Source organism: Lactuca sativa, chromosome 5, assembly GCF_002870075.4.
Source record: "Lactuca sativa cultivar Salinas chromosome 5, Lsat_Salinas_v11, whole genome shotgun sequence".
Lineage (NCBI taxonomy): Eukaryota > Viridiplantae > Streptophyta > Magnoliopsida > Asterales > Asteraceae > Lactuca > Lactuca sativa.
In genome coordinates this window covers 187,735,685-187,751,955 of record NC_056627.2, presented here as the reverse complement: position 1 = coordinate 187,751,955, position 16,271 = coordinate 187,735,685, and the positions used below count along the sequence as shown (strand labels likewise).

At 37.5% G+C, this 16,271-nt stretch overlaps 1 protein-coding gene across 2 annotated transcripts; it reads left to right on the top strand.

Moving 5' to 3' along the window:
- Positions 1–1,144: 1,144 nt before the first annotated feature.
- LOC111897255 (F-box/LRR-repeat protein At3g26922) lies at positions 1,145–2,858 on the top strand. Of its 2 annotated transcripts, XM_023893217.3 has the most exons (4): positions 1,145–1,849; positions 1,949–2,203; positions 2,324–2,473; positions 2,586–2,858. In XM_023893217.3, the coding sequence occupies exons 1-4, from the start codon at positions 1,301–1,303 to the stop codon at positions 2,751–2,753; spliced, it is 1,122 nt and encodes a 373-aa protein (XP_023748985.1). In that variant the 5' UTR covers positions 1,145–1,300; the 3' UTR covers positions 2,754–2,858. The 2 variants fall into 2 exon arrangements, with proteins under 2 accessions (XP_023748985.1, XP_023748983.1); XM_023893215.3 differs by having other exon boundaries at positions 1,146–2,203.
- Positions 2,859–16,271: the final 13,413 nt, after the last annotated feature.

The window sequence follows — 16,271 nt, the reverse complement described above, 5'->3', positions numbered from 1 at the left end:
AAAAACATGGAATTTGAAACTGAAACATTCAATAATTTCAGAAAAATTCGGGATTACATTAATAGATATCGAATTATTCTGATTTATTTATGGTTATTATATGATTTAATCGGATTTAATTCGACCAGAATTATATGAATTTTGCATAAGATGACACGTGACAAAGTGACAAAGTAGAATAGGGACACTTGGCAAAATTTGGTTTTTTTTTTATTAGAGGATGTAGATTTTGATAAAATGAAAAAAATCATAAAATACCATGTGCAAAAAATTTAATTAAAAATAACCATAAAATGAAATGTAGCCAAAACTAATAAAACTATAATATCTACTCTAATAAATGAAAGTTTTTTTTGCGACATGTCATCTTCTCATTCATTTGGACACATGATATTTTCTAAAATTTTTAAATTTTTTATTTTCCACTTGTCATTTTATTGTATTTTTCATTTTATTAAATGAAAATTCCACATTTAATTCTTTTAAAATAAACCTATGTAATACAAGATCTCGCACCTAATAATATGAAATAGAAAAAAAAAAGTTATTATTTGATGGAGTAACATGCATATTGTAAAAAGAAAATGGAAAGAGATTTAAAATTAGTTGTAAGTAGGGATGAGCATCGGAACCGGGTACCCGCTTTTGGAACCGGAACCGCCTTGGAACTGCCGGTTTTGGAACCGGAACTGCCTTAGGTGGTTCCGGTTCCGGTTCCTAAAGTTATGGAACTGCCTTAAGCGGTTCCGGTTCCGGTTCTCGTTTTTTCGGAACCGCTACCCGCTGGGTACCCGCCGGAACCGGTTAATATATATATATATATATATATATATATATATATATATATATATATATATATATATATATATATATATATATATATATTATCTCATATAATATGTGTGTTACTTAGACCAATTTAGAATATATATTGGTCCGGTTTTGTCCGTCTTTGGTCCGAATTGACTTGATTTGAATCGAACTAAATTGCGGTTTTATTGACAAAAGTTAACAAAATTAATGTAACCGGGTTACCTGCTCCCGGAACTGGAACCGCCGGTTCCGGGACTGGTTCCAAATATTTAAGAACTGCCTAGAGCGGTTCCGGTTCCGGTTCTCGCCAAATGAGGCGGGTACCCGCCTATGCTCATCCCTAGTTGTAAGACCAACAGTGCGAATTGGGGCAAACCAGAGCGAGAGGGATTTTGATGCCAAAAACTACGCATTTTACTTCATAGGGAAGCTGCGAACGATAAATGAATTGAAACAGTAAGTGCGATTGAAGATCTGTTTGCTTTACATGAAGAAATCCGAGCGACAAAAGGCATTGAAACGCGAAGATGGGATCGATTTTATCAGTAGCATGCCCGATGCTATTCTTCTTTCGATTCTCTCACGTCTTTCATCCACCGAAGAAACAATTCGAAGCAGCATCTTGTCCAGACGATGGAGGTATTTGTGGACTGCAGTTCCCTCTATCGACATACATTACGGAGGAAAATTGAAAGAAAACGAATTCAAAGAGTTTATGTATTGGGTTTTCGTAAACAAATCCGTGGATTTGAATACTTTTCGTTTATCTTGTTCAAATTCCTACAGCATGTCGACGGTATGGCGGTGGATTCATGCCGCCGTTACAAGAAATGTCAAGAAACTTGCATTGACGTTTTTTCCTAAACAGTATAATGAAGATATTGAGATGCCCCATTGTCTTGTGAGTTGCGATTCGTTGGAGGAATTAGAGTTGTATTTCTCGGGACGTGGTCTAAGGTTGCCTGATATTAAAGTGTTTCCGGCCCTTAGGGTTCTTGATTTGACCTGTGTTGACTTACTGGAAGACGACGATTTGGTAAAACATTTTCTAGAAAGCTGCCTATTGCTTGAGGATTTGAGTTTGGATTACTGCATCATAAACAAACTTAATCTATTTTCTATTTCATGTCCGAAGCTGAAGAAGCTAACTATATATAACGGGGACGAAGATTTGGGCCTCTGTGGTGGCATTAAGGTTTCCTGCCCAAAACTAGTGCATATGGATATAACAGGTTATATAGCTATTGATTTTTTCTTTGAATGTCTAGACTCCTTGAAGGAAGCTGTGATTGACCCTAAATTCGAGGAAAACACAAACACCAAATCTGTGCTTTTTCCTGGAATTTCTCATGTGGAATCATTGCACATTGATTTTTACTTCTTCAGTCAGGTACTTGCTTATTCTCTTTATGCACAATTCTTCATTTGAGTACCTACATACCTATAACCTATTTGTTACTTGTTACCATGAATAATAACTTCATACCCTTTCTTGCTTTCATTATCATAGTGCATTAATGCTGCTGCATGTGATCCTTCTCTACCTAATCTGAAGACTTTAGAGCTAACCACACCAATTGATGCATTCACTTTTGATAAATTCATTCGAATTCTCAATTATTATCCGAAAGTGGAGTCTCTCGAGTTGGTCATCAAACAGGTATTCTTTTTATGTATCACATTTCATAATTTGAAATTCCTCAAATTGGCAGAGGCAGAAGTTTCAAACTTAAAAAAATTGAAAACTTATGCTTTTGTTTGATATGATGTAGCAATTTTATGGACCGGAAGAGTGGGAACTGCATGAAGATGACAAAAGGAGAATCATGACTCCTGATTTGGAAAGTGTCGAGTTTTTTGAATTCAAGGGGGAAAAACCGAAACTAGATTTAGTCTGGCTTGAAATTACATGTTTGGAAATGTTTTTTAGTTGGGGATAAGAAAGTTACTTTTTTTTTTTTCAATTAGAGACTATGATTTTTCTTATGATGAACTGATTTTACAAGCTTTATGGTAAACTGTAACCTATTCATGTTACTTGGTAACTAGATTTCTTGGCTTGATGTGGATTTTCGCTTCATATTCTGCTATAAAAACTACAAGTATTACTAGAAAATACTTGTTTGGTTTTACAGTTCAGTTCATATTCTGCTAAAAAAACTGCAACAATATGCACATAATCGCAACACCATCAATATGCAAACGAAAACACGTATATGTAACCACAACAACATCAGATGTTTTCACCACCACAAAAACAAGTACATGCTGTTATCCAGACATGTATCTATGACATCATTGACATGTATGTATGCATGTATGTATGTGTATGACATATATATGTATAATAGGTATGTGTATGACAAACATGAACTCAAATTGTTTGCCTGTGTAAAGAAACAATTGTCAAGAGCAATGGTCATGAGGAGACTCAGTCACATGAGAAATTCGAGAGTATGAGTATTCATCCACAAAATCTAATTGCAATTGAAGATGGGCTTATTGGGTTAGTAAAGATATAAATTTCAGTTGAATGGGTTTATATTCCGATTACATCGATTTTCAAGGATAGAAAAAATAAATCAGGTGACCATGTAATTTGTAAGCTCCGAGATTATAAGGTTGGGGTATATAGTGGGTGAGGTCATGTATTTTAATTAAAAAATGGATTTTGAAGAGCCAATGGTGATCTTAAGGAAAATCCAAAGTAAGATGCTAGTTTGAAGAAAAGAGTTTTTTTAATAGTCTGTTGTAATCAAGAGCCACTTAGGGTTCACCTTTGGGAATTTTTATACAAGTCAAAGTATGCTGTTATATTTGATAAAAAAAGTGCAATAGAAAAGGGAATTTGTGAAATAAAATGAATGGAAGGGTATGGTAGTCATTTTAATAAGTAATTAAGGGAAATGAGTTATTTTGAATTTTGGCCATCACATGATAGACCTTTAACACGGAGATGTTTGATAAATCGCATAATTGTTTAGATGGTGCACCGAATGGCTCCCACCTCTTATTGGTTAAGAAAATATAAGATTGCTTAATGGTTCAGAGATGGTTCCAAGGCTTTTGGTTTGTTCAGAGGTCGTCCATCGTCTAGATGCCAAACCAAACGTATTGAATGATGACCTCTAAACGTTTTATTCAAAAGTTACCGAAAAGCTCTTCCTTTTCACAACCTTTTGAGGGTTTTGTTGATGTGCCCTTTTAGCATATTTGTGGTTTAGGTCTTGGCTTGAATTCCATAAGAGCCAAAGACTATTGCTTTAAACACTAATATCTATGTATTCGCATATGTTAATAAATATAATCCCCACAAGAGCATGCATACTAATAAACTCTCGAATAGGATTGTACAAGATTAAGTAGTTTTAAATTAATAAAATGATTTGAGATAAATGGAAAAATTAAGGAGTGTTTTGTCATCAATATCATATTTTCCTGACAATTTTAAATATAATATTTACCTTTTTTTTTTAACCCTTAGAATATAAGATTGCCAAAATTCTTATTTTTAACATTTGGATAATCATCTTAAATCCTTATTTTTATCAATTGAACATTATACATGTCTTATAAATCTAAGTTTAAAATATCTAAAATCGATTTCCTAAACCCTCATTGTTGGTCTTCCTTAATCCAAGTAGTCTCTTCTCCGAATTGACATCTTGTTCACCGATTCTCCCGCCATCCCCTTCTCTATCGCATCTATTCTCTTTCTCACAGCACATAGCGAGCAGAGCTTCCATACCGATTCATAGGTTCTGATCCTCTCTTTTTCAGGTAATGGTTCACAATTTCTAGTTGATCTCTAACATTGTCCTCATGATATCGATTTTGAATATGTTAATATGTTTGGTGAAAATTATTTGGTTTAGGATTTATAAAAAATATTTGGTTTAGGATTTATAAAAATTCTTGACTGAATAATCTCGTGAACAATGGCGAGTCTAGAATCGAAACATACGTGGTTCACTAAGATTGGTTTAAGAAACAATCGGGGTCAACCAGAAAAGTAACCGATTCAAAATATATAAAAACTGATGGTGAGAGGTCTTAGTCCAAACCGATCATTCATTATTTTATTTTATCTTTTTGACTAAAATCAACAAAACCAATTTGTTAAATTAGTTATGTGTAGATAATTACCTACATATATTTAAAAAAATAAACATATACTAATAAAAATGACTAAATGTGTAAGTTATATATATATATATATATATATATATATATATATATATATATATATATATATATATATATATATATATATATATATATATGTGTGAAATCTGTTGAGAATAGGGGTGCAAATGAGTCAAGCTACTCGCGAGCTACTTGAGATCGGATCGTTAAAAGCTCGACTCAAAACCGATTTTAAACGAGCCTGAGCCAGCTCGAGCTTAATATTAAGCCCATTTATTAAACGAACTCGAGCTCGAGCCTATGTCATTAAGCTCGATTAGGCTCGCGAGCCTAAGCGAGCCTTTATATAATATAATTTATTATTATTTATATATATTAAAATAAAAACATATTAGGGAAATTATGGATTTAGGGTATTGGTAAACGAGCTTCTTAATGAGATCGAGCAGAGCTTAAGCTTATTTAGGCACGTCAGATAAAAAACGAGTCGAGCCCGAGCCAGAGCCGAGCTTTTATAAGACTTTACGAGCTCGAGCCAAGCTCAATACAAGAAAGCTCGAATCGAGCCGAGCCCGAGCTCGAGCTTCATATAAATTAAATGAGCCCGAGTCAAGCCTGTCCAAGCTCGGCTCGGCTCGTTTGCACCTCTAGTTGAGAACTTATAGTTTTCGAAAACTAAAAGTGGAGCGTTAGATCAAAATTAACTCATTAAGAGCATGATCGTCATCTTACCAATCGCATTTACTGTTTACTTTTTTTTTTTTTTACGTTATTGGAAATATTAATAAGAATGTCTAAATATTAACATTATAAATCAAAATTTCCAATTTTTTTTATAAAAATAATATCTTCGATTTTTTTTAAATGCAGACTTTTTTTATTTTTATATTTTTTTTAAAAAAACATGAATTCAATAGTTGAGCAAAAGTCAATTTAGAACCATCCATACGGTGGGACGATTTCTTAGAGCCTAAGGGTTCTAGAATAATCCTAATAGATAATCAGGAAAGTAGATAATTACCCGGTTTAAGATAACCTTGGATTTGGGCTTATCTGGGGTTTCCTGACTACACTATAAATAGGGTATAAACCCTATGATTTTTGGCCAACTATTTCTTAGGAAGACCTGGCCGAAATTTCTAGTCTCTCTCCTCTTTTTCAATCATCTTCCATAGCTAGTGTTGGGTGTGAACCATAAGAGGCGTGACATGTGTGACGTTTTCTCTCAAGGCTCTAACAACACAAGGATTTGAATTGCTATTACTATATAGTGATCAAGGTATGATTACTCTAACCCTATTTGTGAATTTCGAATATTATAGGAGCATGCTAGGGTTTTCTATTTGTTGTTCAATTTGTATGTTCAATTAGAGAAAATGTAGATCAAATTATTTAAGATTGCATGCACACATAAGATTGCTTGTTATACTCATAACCCGTCAGTGGTATCGTCATTCTCTTCATCAAACACGTCGTGGTGTTCTTCCTACATGGCGTGTTGGCCTGGGAATTTGACCCAATACGATGTGGTGATCGTCTTCCACGACGTGTTGAGATGTCAAATCCGATTTTGGTGTATCCATGATGATAAATTAAAAACCTAGAAGTTAGGAGATAAATATATGACTTATTTATTTGTTGTAGCACCTGGTTCCTGGTACGTAAACTTTATCTTAGTAATTTTCATTTTAGCTTGGGACTCGGCGAGTTGTAGGTCCGACTCGCCGAGTAGGGACGCGGTCCGGGGGCACGTTTAAGTTGGCGACTCGGCGAGTTCATATTCTAGACTCGGCGAGTCACCGCTGTTTGATGAAACCCTAAATTTCAAGGGTTTGCACCCTATTTAAACCCTCATTTCCGCCCCAAGCTCGCCCCCATTCACCCTCAGAGCCCCCAACATCGTTTTTCCCTTTTCCTTGTGAGATTGAAGTGTTTTGGGTGTGTTCTTGAAGTTTTTGAGGAGAAAGAAGAGTAGATCAAGAAGAGGAGAAGGAGGCCAAGCATTTTTGTGACATCTCAACGTTTTCCTTGAGGTATAGCTCGTTTCCCCTCTGTTTTCAAGCTTGTAGTCTCTATTAGCTTCATGAAAGCCCTTCTTGAGCCATTCCCCAAGCTTGTTTGTGCATTGTGGGTTGTATTAAGTTGTTAGCCTTTAGATCTAGGCACTATTTAGTCCCTGGAGCTTGGATCTACTGCCTTTATGGAGTCATATTGCATGAAAGTCCTAGATCTACCCGTTTTGGTGCACTTTGAGCCCTAAAACCCTCATTGGTGATTATCTACATGTAAACTTGGAAACTTTACGTGTAAACCAGGCCCTAGGAACCCAGATCTATGAATGGCATGGGCTGGATTCAAGCGAAATCGCGTGTATAGTTTTTGCATGAGGCAGACTTGGCGAGTCGTTCATCTGACTCGGCGAGTGGAGTCGCGAGTCCCCGAGTTTTCCCCCTTTTTATGTTGCGGGTTGGAGTAGTGAGTCATAGGGTGTGACTCAGTGGGTTGGAAGCCAGACTCACTCATGAAGCCACTCGGCGAGTCAATGCCATGACTCGGCGAGTTCATGGCAATCTTCTTGTCTCAAGAACAACTCGGCGAGTTGTTCATACAACTCGGCGAGTCACAGCTTAGAGTGTTCTTCGGATGAAGGCGAACTCGGCGAGTTGTTCATACAACTCGGCGAGTAGGATGAAGGACTATTGGACTTGGGTATAGAGAAAGGGACTCGGTGAGTTGGCAAGCCAACTCGGCGAGTCTGGTCAACTGGTAATTGAATGTGACTTGACTCTTGATTTTTAAGGGTAAATGGTCAATTTACCCTAAAGTCGGTTAGCAGTATTTGACTAAGGGTTTTGTGGAAATTATAGCCGGAGGATTTCCGGAGCGATAGTAGCAGCAGACAGTCAGTTCCCACGCGGACCCACAGTTACTTTGAGGTGAGTTTTTTTCCAGTAGGAACGGGTCTAAGGCACCAAGGCCGGCTCGTATAGACGAGATGTTAGTATTAGAGTGTGGGCCGAGCCCGTATCTCATGGTTGAGTTGATTATGATATATGCTAGTATGATAGAGTTGTCTATACTTGTTGTCTGTGTGATACTTGTATATTATGGGTTAGCGGTTGAGTGTGGGCAAGGCCTGTATCTCTCTGAGAGTGGAGTGTGGGTGAGGCCCGTACCTCCCAGATAGTGGAGTGTGGGCGAGGCCCGTACCTCCTAGATGGTGGAGTGTGGGTGAGGCTCGTATCTCCCGGCTAGCGGAGTGTGGGCAAGGCCCGTATCTTCATGAGTGTGGGCAAGGCCCGTATCTCCTAGTTGTATGTTGTATGCTTGCATGGTATGAGGTATTATGGGGGAACTCACTAAGCTTCATGCTTACAGTTTTCAGTTTTGGTTTTAGGTACCTCTTCGTCGAAGGGGAAGGAGCTGGCGCGGTAGCGGTACATCACACACACGCCTGCTTGCATTCCGCATTATGACATCTACCTGGGAGATTGTACTCTGACACTTTTATGATTATGACAATGTTTTCTGACATGCAACATCTTTTGTGAAATAAAATGGTTGTTGAATGATTTATTTCTAAATGTTTTGCTAAGTACATGTTTTAAAAACGAAATTTTTGGGTCGTATTTTTGGGATGTTACATTTGTTTTTGTTGATTAATATGATTATTTTAAGTATATAAATAAACCAATATATTAATTGAATTAAAATAATTGATGTCAAATAATGATTGGTATTTTGAAAAGTTTAAAATACATCCTTATGGATCTTATTATTAATTTAATTAAGTAATTAATTAAATGACAATTAATAAATCCATAAAAAAGTTTAAATTTAATTAAATTAAAAGTTTAATTTGTTAAAAGGTTAAACCCTTGGAGTTTTAATAAATGTTTTAAAATTCACCTTATACTATATATATTATTAAATGTTTAATATATATTATACGTATAAGAAAAGTCAGTCAAACTGCTAGTACGCCTCATTCATAAAGCCGATCTATAAAGGGAGTTTAAGGAAGCGGCCTATAAAATGACGGTCATTGCGTATCCACTGCTCCCTTGATTGGTGGAAGGTTGTTAGCCGAACTGGTTTGATAGGACATAATCTCATTAAAAGTATATAATGATATAAAGTAACTAAACTATTTTAAATCTCACTCTTAGTTACTTTAGGAAAAATCTAAATTTAATGCTAATCAATGAAATTGCACATTACACTTTAATCGTCGTTAGTGGAGCGTGTGTAGTTAACCGACACACTAATATGGGACTAATAAAGGGTGGTAATAGGCTCGAAAATTATCGTTGAATAATGGAGCGTGTGTGGTTAACCGACACATTAACAAGATGATAAATGACATCGAGAGTGCCAAGCTAATTTGCATGGTTATTCACATCTTGTTTGTGATCCTTGGCATCTCAGTCACAAAAGTGAGAGCATAATCGAGATTAAACATGCCATTAATCACATTCAATGAGTGTCAAAGATCTAGAAGTCTCAATAGATTGAAATTGGTAAAAAGCTTTACCTACCTAAAATAGATTTGAATTTGATTACAACATCTCTCTTCAAAGTTCGAGTCGAAAATATGGATCCTAACCTTGATTTAAATTTATGGGTTAATAATTAAGTTAAAATCAATTAACTTGAACTCTCTTTTCTCCTATTATGGATGACAAGTTCAGACAACAATGGTCTTCCTCGTTCTTTTGGAAATGGTTTTCCACTACCTTCTAGAGATGATCTTCCACATTTTGGTTCATGTAATGGTGGAAATGGAGGTCATACTTCTTCAACTCTTCCTTGTCCTCCTCCATTGAATCTCCCTAAGTCATGCTTTTTCATGTTGAAAAATAAGAAATTACTCAAGCCCTGTTGGCATGCAAACATCAAGATGGAAAGTCTGTGTGTGTGCATTTTCTGGAAATGAAATCATACATTCACAGATTGGATATGTTGGGTGTCATTTTCCCAAGGGAGCTAGCCATTGATTTGGTTCTAATTTCACTTCCTGAGTCATATAGTCAGTTCATTAAAGACTACTATATGGGCGACCACGACGTGACCCTAATTGATCTAACATGTATGTTGATTGTTATTGAAGCATAAATGCTTATGAGCACAAGTGAAGTAAAAGCGATTGAAGGATCTAATTCCTAAATTTCCATGGGTATTGATGATGGCAACAATGGTAGTCCAGAAAAGGTTTCTCTTCCCAATGGAAATGGATCGGCCAAGATCAAACCATTTGACCATATGTTAAATAGAAATGCTAGTTTTGAGATAGTTCCATGTGCTAATCCTAAAAAGTCCATATATTTCTATTGCCAATCGGAGGGGTATTGGTTGCGAAGCTACCCAAACTACCTGAAAGATCTTAGAGATGGTAAAGTCAAATCATGTGACTCCACTATAGGTACATCCATTATTAAACTCTATTATTTTATAAGTTCCTATTTATAGATTCTTAATACATGATGTGATGATCATATTTTGATGTTTTTGAAGGATCTAAGAGAAAGAAGGGAGCTTAGGAAGTGTGAGCTGAATCTGATCGTGAGAGATGGATTTCGGTCGCATGGTTCGATGATCAGATTTTGGAGCTACTTAGGAGTTATGATAACTTAATAGATTGCTTAGGAGATGTTTAGAAACATAGTTTTCATTTTGAATTGTAAGGACAAGTTCCAAATTTTTCGTTTGTTATTAATAAAAGTGAATTTTTTGATTTATCTAGTTTTTTTTTTATATTTTCTTGCAATGGCATTTATGAAAAATAGTGGTTATATTTCTATTATTAGCAATGTTAATTGAGATTTGATTCTTATTGTATCACTTGTGGTGTTGTCATAATTGACCAAGTGAAAATGAATTCTCATCACTCAAGTTTCAATTGGATAGAAACTTAGAGTCATGCAATTTGAATTATGTCATGTATAAGAATCTTGATCATTGGAAGATTATGACTAATTTGTTGGTCACATTTTATGTGAGTCAAGTGAAGGACTAATGGATCTAGTACACATTGATGTGGACTATTCAAATCCGCCACAAAGGATGATAACTTTATTCATCATGATTTACTGATGCTTTAGTTAAATATGGTTGCGTTTATAAGATTAAGCAAAATTCTGATACTCTGAAAAGTTTCAAAAGGTATCAGAACGAATATAAAGAATCTATCAGGCAGAAAGACAAAAGTTTCTCTAATCTGGAAGGAAAGGAGAGTACTTTAGTATCGTGTTTTGTGATCATCTTAATGATTGTAGAACTATATCACAATTGATCCTTGAAGAACATCGTAGTGCAATTGTTTGAATAAGAAGAGGAATTGGATATTGTTAAATGGTTCAATCAAGAGATGAGTCACACTTAGTTTCCAATCAAGTTTTAGAGTCATGCTCTAGTTACTACACATTGTATCTTGAAACTTATTTCATACAAAGTAGGTTTATAACACATCATGAAATGTGGAGTAACAACGTTTTCTTACTCTGGCACATTTAAAATTGGAAGTTGTGATGTTTTGGTTAAAACAAAAGATAAACTTAGACCAATTCCATGAAGTGTTCTTGGGAATACACACTAACTTTTGAATATTTGTTTTTTGCTCATCAAGGAATGTTCCTTGAAGAGAGGAACTTATATGTCAAGAAGTCAGTAGGAGCCTTAATGATCTTGAAAGGTTTCAAGAGTCAATCAAGAATAAACCTTTTAGTAATCACTAGCACACTATAACACCTGTTTATTTATTAAATAAATAAACAAAGTAATGAATGAAAGGTAGCCCTAAAATAAATAATTATATATGCCGGGTGTTGGTTTCGAGGAGCTAATTGTAAAGACTTTAGAAGTCAGGGATTAAAAGTGTAAGTTTCGAACTCAGTTTGTAAATATATATGAAGACAAGGACCCTGTGGTAGTTATTTGGAATTAATTTAAAAGGAAATGTGGTGGAAGGACTGAACATGTAACAATTAAGACATTGGGGATTATTTGGTAAATATTGTACCTAAGATGTAAATGATTTTATGATGAGGGTTTAAATGGTAATTATCGGATTTAATTTGAGGAAGATTTCCAAAGCCAGGGTAGAAAGGGTAAAATTTGGATTACACTTGATAAAATGCTTTAGGGAGGGACCAGAAGTGTAATATTGCCAAAAGATATTATGTGGTCGGGATTTATAACCCGCCTCCCTTGTCATTCAAACCCTAACCCTAATGATTCATCAGCCGTCACCACTCCGAGTTCCCTCATGCTCTCTGACCAGATGAAGTCCCGAGCAACCGTCGCCTGCTGCCTCTCCAATGAGATACCATTGTGGCTTCGCTGCTGGTAGCACAATGCACAAAAGAAGGACCACCTTGAGTGACGCCAAGGCTACCGGGGACGACCTCAGAGCGGTGTTGCTGGTGTTGTCAAACGCTCCTCCTCTTCCTCCTCCCATTACTTCTCTGCATCGGCTAGCTCATGCTGTCGCTGTTGCCATCGCTCCATGCGGTGGTCTCATCTTCGTGGAAAACACCTCTAGTCGTCATCACCATTAGAATGGTGGTTGTGGAGGTATGTTGTAATGCTTCTCAAGGATTCGAGGTGGATTCGCATGCATATGGGCCCTCTGTCGAGTGAAGATGTGAAGGACCACCATGGCAGCCGGCCATGGTGGCTGTTGTCGTCACACCGCCACTAGCTGTTGCTGTTGCCGCCATCTACTACCGCCGCTGCCTCCGCGCGCCACCAGGTGGGTGGATTGGGTTCATCTTGCAAGAAGAGAGCAGGTGTATGTGATGTATGTGTTTGGTCTAGCTGGATTGCTCAAAAAGGCATCACCACCACCATAGGGTGGTGGCTGCCGCTACTCGCTACCGCCGGCCACCACAGGTGGTTGTGTGTGTGTGTTTAATCTAGTTGTGTGTGTGTTATTTTTAGAGATTAGCATTGTAAAATGTAACTGGAAAGAAAATAATGAAAAGAAAATCAAACCACCACCATAGGGTGGTGGCTGCCGCCACCAGCCGCCGTGTCGGGTGGTGGTGCACTTTGCCTCTTGTGATAGATTTGTTTGGGGTGCTAGAAACCCTAATGGGCTTAAAGGAGCTCTAATGGGCCCAATGAAGTTTAATGGACTCTAATGGACCCAATAAAACCCATATGGACTTAATAAGATTTTAGTGGGCTTATTAGGCCCAATAAAGCCCTAATTGTCATAAAAGGCCAACAAATTGATAAATGGGCTAATATTTGGATTGGAACACCCTAATGCTAATGAAAACCTAACTTTAAGAATTAATCGGGTCACACACACGAGAATTATTTAATAACTTGAGATATTAAATAATAATCATTGGCAAAGATTAATCTAAGCAATATTGGACTTAATGGATTAAGTCTTTAATGGATTAAGTCCTTAATGGGTTAAGTAGGAAACTTAACCCTAATCATCATTTTATGTGAAACCCTAATTTCACTTGGGTTTATTGTTGGGCCTTTCTATTGGGCCTTGATGATTGGGTTATTAAATAGGCTATCCAAGATCAAGCAAATGATCTAGAGTAATTTAATGGGCCTAGGGTAAGGCCCATGTAAGGGGCTTGGGCCCAATTTGGAAAATTGGGCCATATATGGGCCATAGTTTGGGCCTTAATGATTATATGATGTTGGGCCTTAGAATGAGACCATGTATAGGCCTAGGCCCAATTTGGAAAATTGGGCCATGTGTTGGGCTTTGATTCATAATTGACTTTGGGCCTATGGATCGAGCCTTGGGCTTGGGGTAATGTAGTAATTACTGAAAGAATGTACTTATGGTTATGTATTGGGACCCAATTATTAATTGGGTGTTATTTTGGTGTTGACAGTTTGGGAATCTGTCAGCCAGTAGCTGGGGTCGAGTCTGCGGGACTTCAGCAAGTGTGGGATTGTGTCTTCGGGACTTCAGCAGTGTGAGGTGAGTTACCTTCCAGTAGCGGTGGGTCTACGGCCACAATGTCAGCCCACCAGTAGGAGTTGTATGCTAGATGATTGTCTTTGTGATATCATCTAGGTTTGCTACTACCTGATATGTTATATGCTGGCATGATATGTTATATGTGATAGTAGTAGAGTTCGGTTGTTAGGACCGAAGGGTAGGTCAGACACCCCAGATATGTCTAACAGTATGTGATGATATGTTTATATGCTGGCACGATATGTTATATGTGATAGTGGTAGTAGGAGCAGAATAGTCCCCAAGTTTGGTTGTTAGGACCAAATGGTAGTTCGGACACCCCATATATGTCTGATAGTATGTTTATGTTATGATATGTGTGATAGTAGCAGTAGGGGTGGAATAGTCCCCGAGGGTCGGTTGTTAGGACCGACGGGTATGTTAGCACCCTAGAATGGATTGACATGGGTAGGTCAGCACCCCAGAATGGCTTGACACGGGTAGGACGACACCCCAGAATGGCCGCATGGGTAGGTCGACACCCCAGAATGGCCGTACGGGTAGGTCGACACCCCAGAACGGCCGTACCGGGTAGGTCGGGCACCCCAGAATTGCCCGGCAGTATATGTGTTATGTGCTTGTGTGGTATGTGGTATGATGGGGGAGCTCACTAAGCTTCGTGCTTACGGTTTTTAGTTTTTGTTTCATAGTTCTCGCATTTGTTGCTGTAGTCCTTTTGTAATTTCCTAAAGTCCTTTATTTTATTTTCTAGTTGGTTCTTTAAGGGAATTTGGTTTTTCCTAAGTGTATATCCCTCATATTTCAAGTCCTCGTTCTCTCTTTTGATTAATTCTATTGATTCTCGCAAATATTTAATAGTTTTAGCACAAGATGGAGAGCAACCAAATTCACTTACCTCAGGCTTGGATGGCTCAGAAGTAGTCTGCACCATAAAGACAAACCGGAAATTCTTCATTTCTTTTTCGTGATCTGCCTCCGTCTCTTTCTCCTTGCAATCCTTGATCTGGGCCAGAAAGGTATTTTCAGGTTCTGAGATATTCAAGGCTTGAATTTGATCTTCCCAATCAAAGGATTGGGCCACCATTTCCAGATTCGCAGGTTGGTTGGTAGATGAGGATCCTTTGTTGTTGCTGTGGACATAGGTAACTGGCACCACTATTCGATTGGCATTTTCCCTTTTGTCAGGCTTTGGACACTCCCTAGCAAAATGCCCTGGCTCATGGCAATTGTAGCAACGAAGTTTGCCTTTGTTAAACCCAACCTTTTTATCAGAATTCACACTCCAATTGTTTTTGCCAGTTTTCTTGGAGAACTGCTTTGCCCTGAACACAGTCATATCCATTTGCCAGGTTATATCCATCTCTTGTATATCTTCAGGGTGAATCTGATCAAGATCGGCAAACGAAAGTTTTGGAGAGAGTTCTCCAGCCATGAAAGCATTATAGAAGTTTACCAAACCTGTGGCATCAAGAGCCTTATTTTCTTCCTTTTCTTTCATGTTTGACATCTGAGAGCTGAAAGCATGAGGCTGAGAAGGTACAACATTAGATGATCCAGCATTGAGATTAACTTGCTGAGGCATGATCCGAGGTTGAGAGACTTGAGCTTGTTGCATGGAAAGGGGAACATAGGATGTAGATTGACTCGATTGATGAGTCATGAAGGGTTGAACTTGTGGAACATGTGTAGTTGGGGTAACTTGAGGAGCTTGTGCAACTGTGAAGCTTGAAAAAGCATTGTTGTTTGAGGTTTGGATCCCTAGATTTGCAGTGGAATAAGAATTAACATGATTAATCTCCCTCTGCTTGTCATCAAGATTACAAGCCTTGATGATAGCCATTGTTTCTGCCAAACTCTGCCTATTTAAGTCTTTTGTTTTCTTAATCACTGAGACATTCATGTCCCAGGATTTTGGAAGTGAATTTAATAATTTCTTATTGATTTCTGATCTTGTTACTGAAACACCTGCAGAACTCATTTTTGTAGTGAGAGTAATGAACCTTTGGAGCTGATTCTCAAGAGTTTCGCCCAGGACATAGTTGAACATGTTGAATTTTTGTCGAAGCATGTCTGCTTCATATCCTCATTACCCTCATAGACTTCGATTAGAGCTTCCCAAAGTGCCTTTGCAGATGTATACTCACGGAAACCCTGAGCAATTTCTGGAGATAATGCCATTGTAAGTGTAGCAAGGGCTTTCTCCTGTTCTTCAACGCTTTCGAAATCCTCATCCGTATAATTTTCAATTTGTTTGCCGACAATGACTCCATCCACTACTGTAGTGATTCGAATTGGTCCTCTAAGTATACTGCGCCAAATCTTGAAGTCTTTCATTTTAATATACTTTTCGATTCGG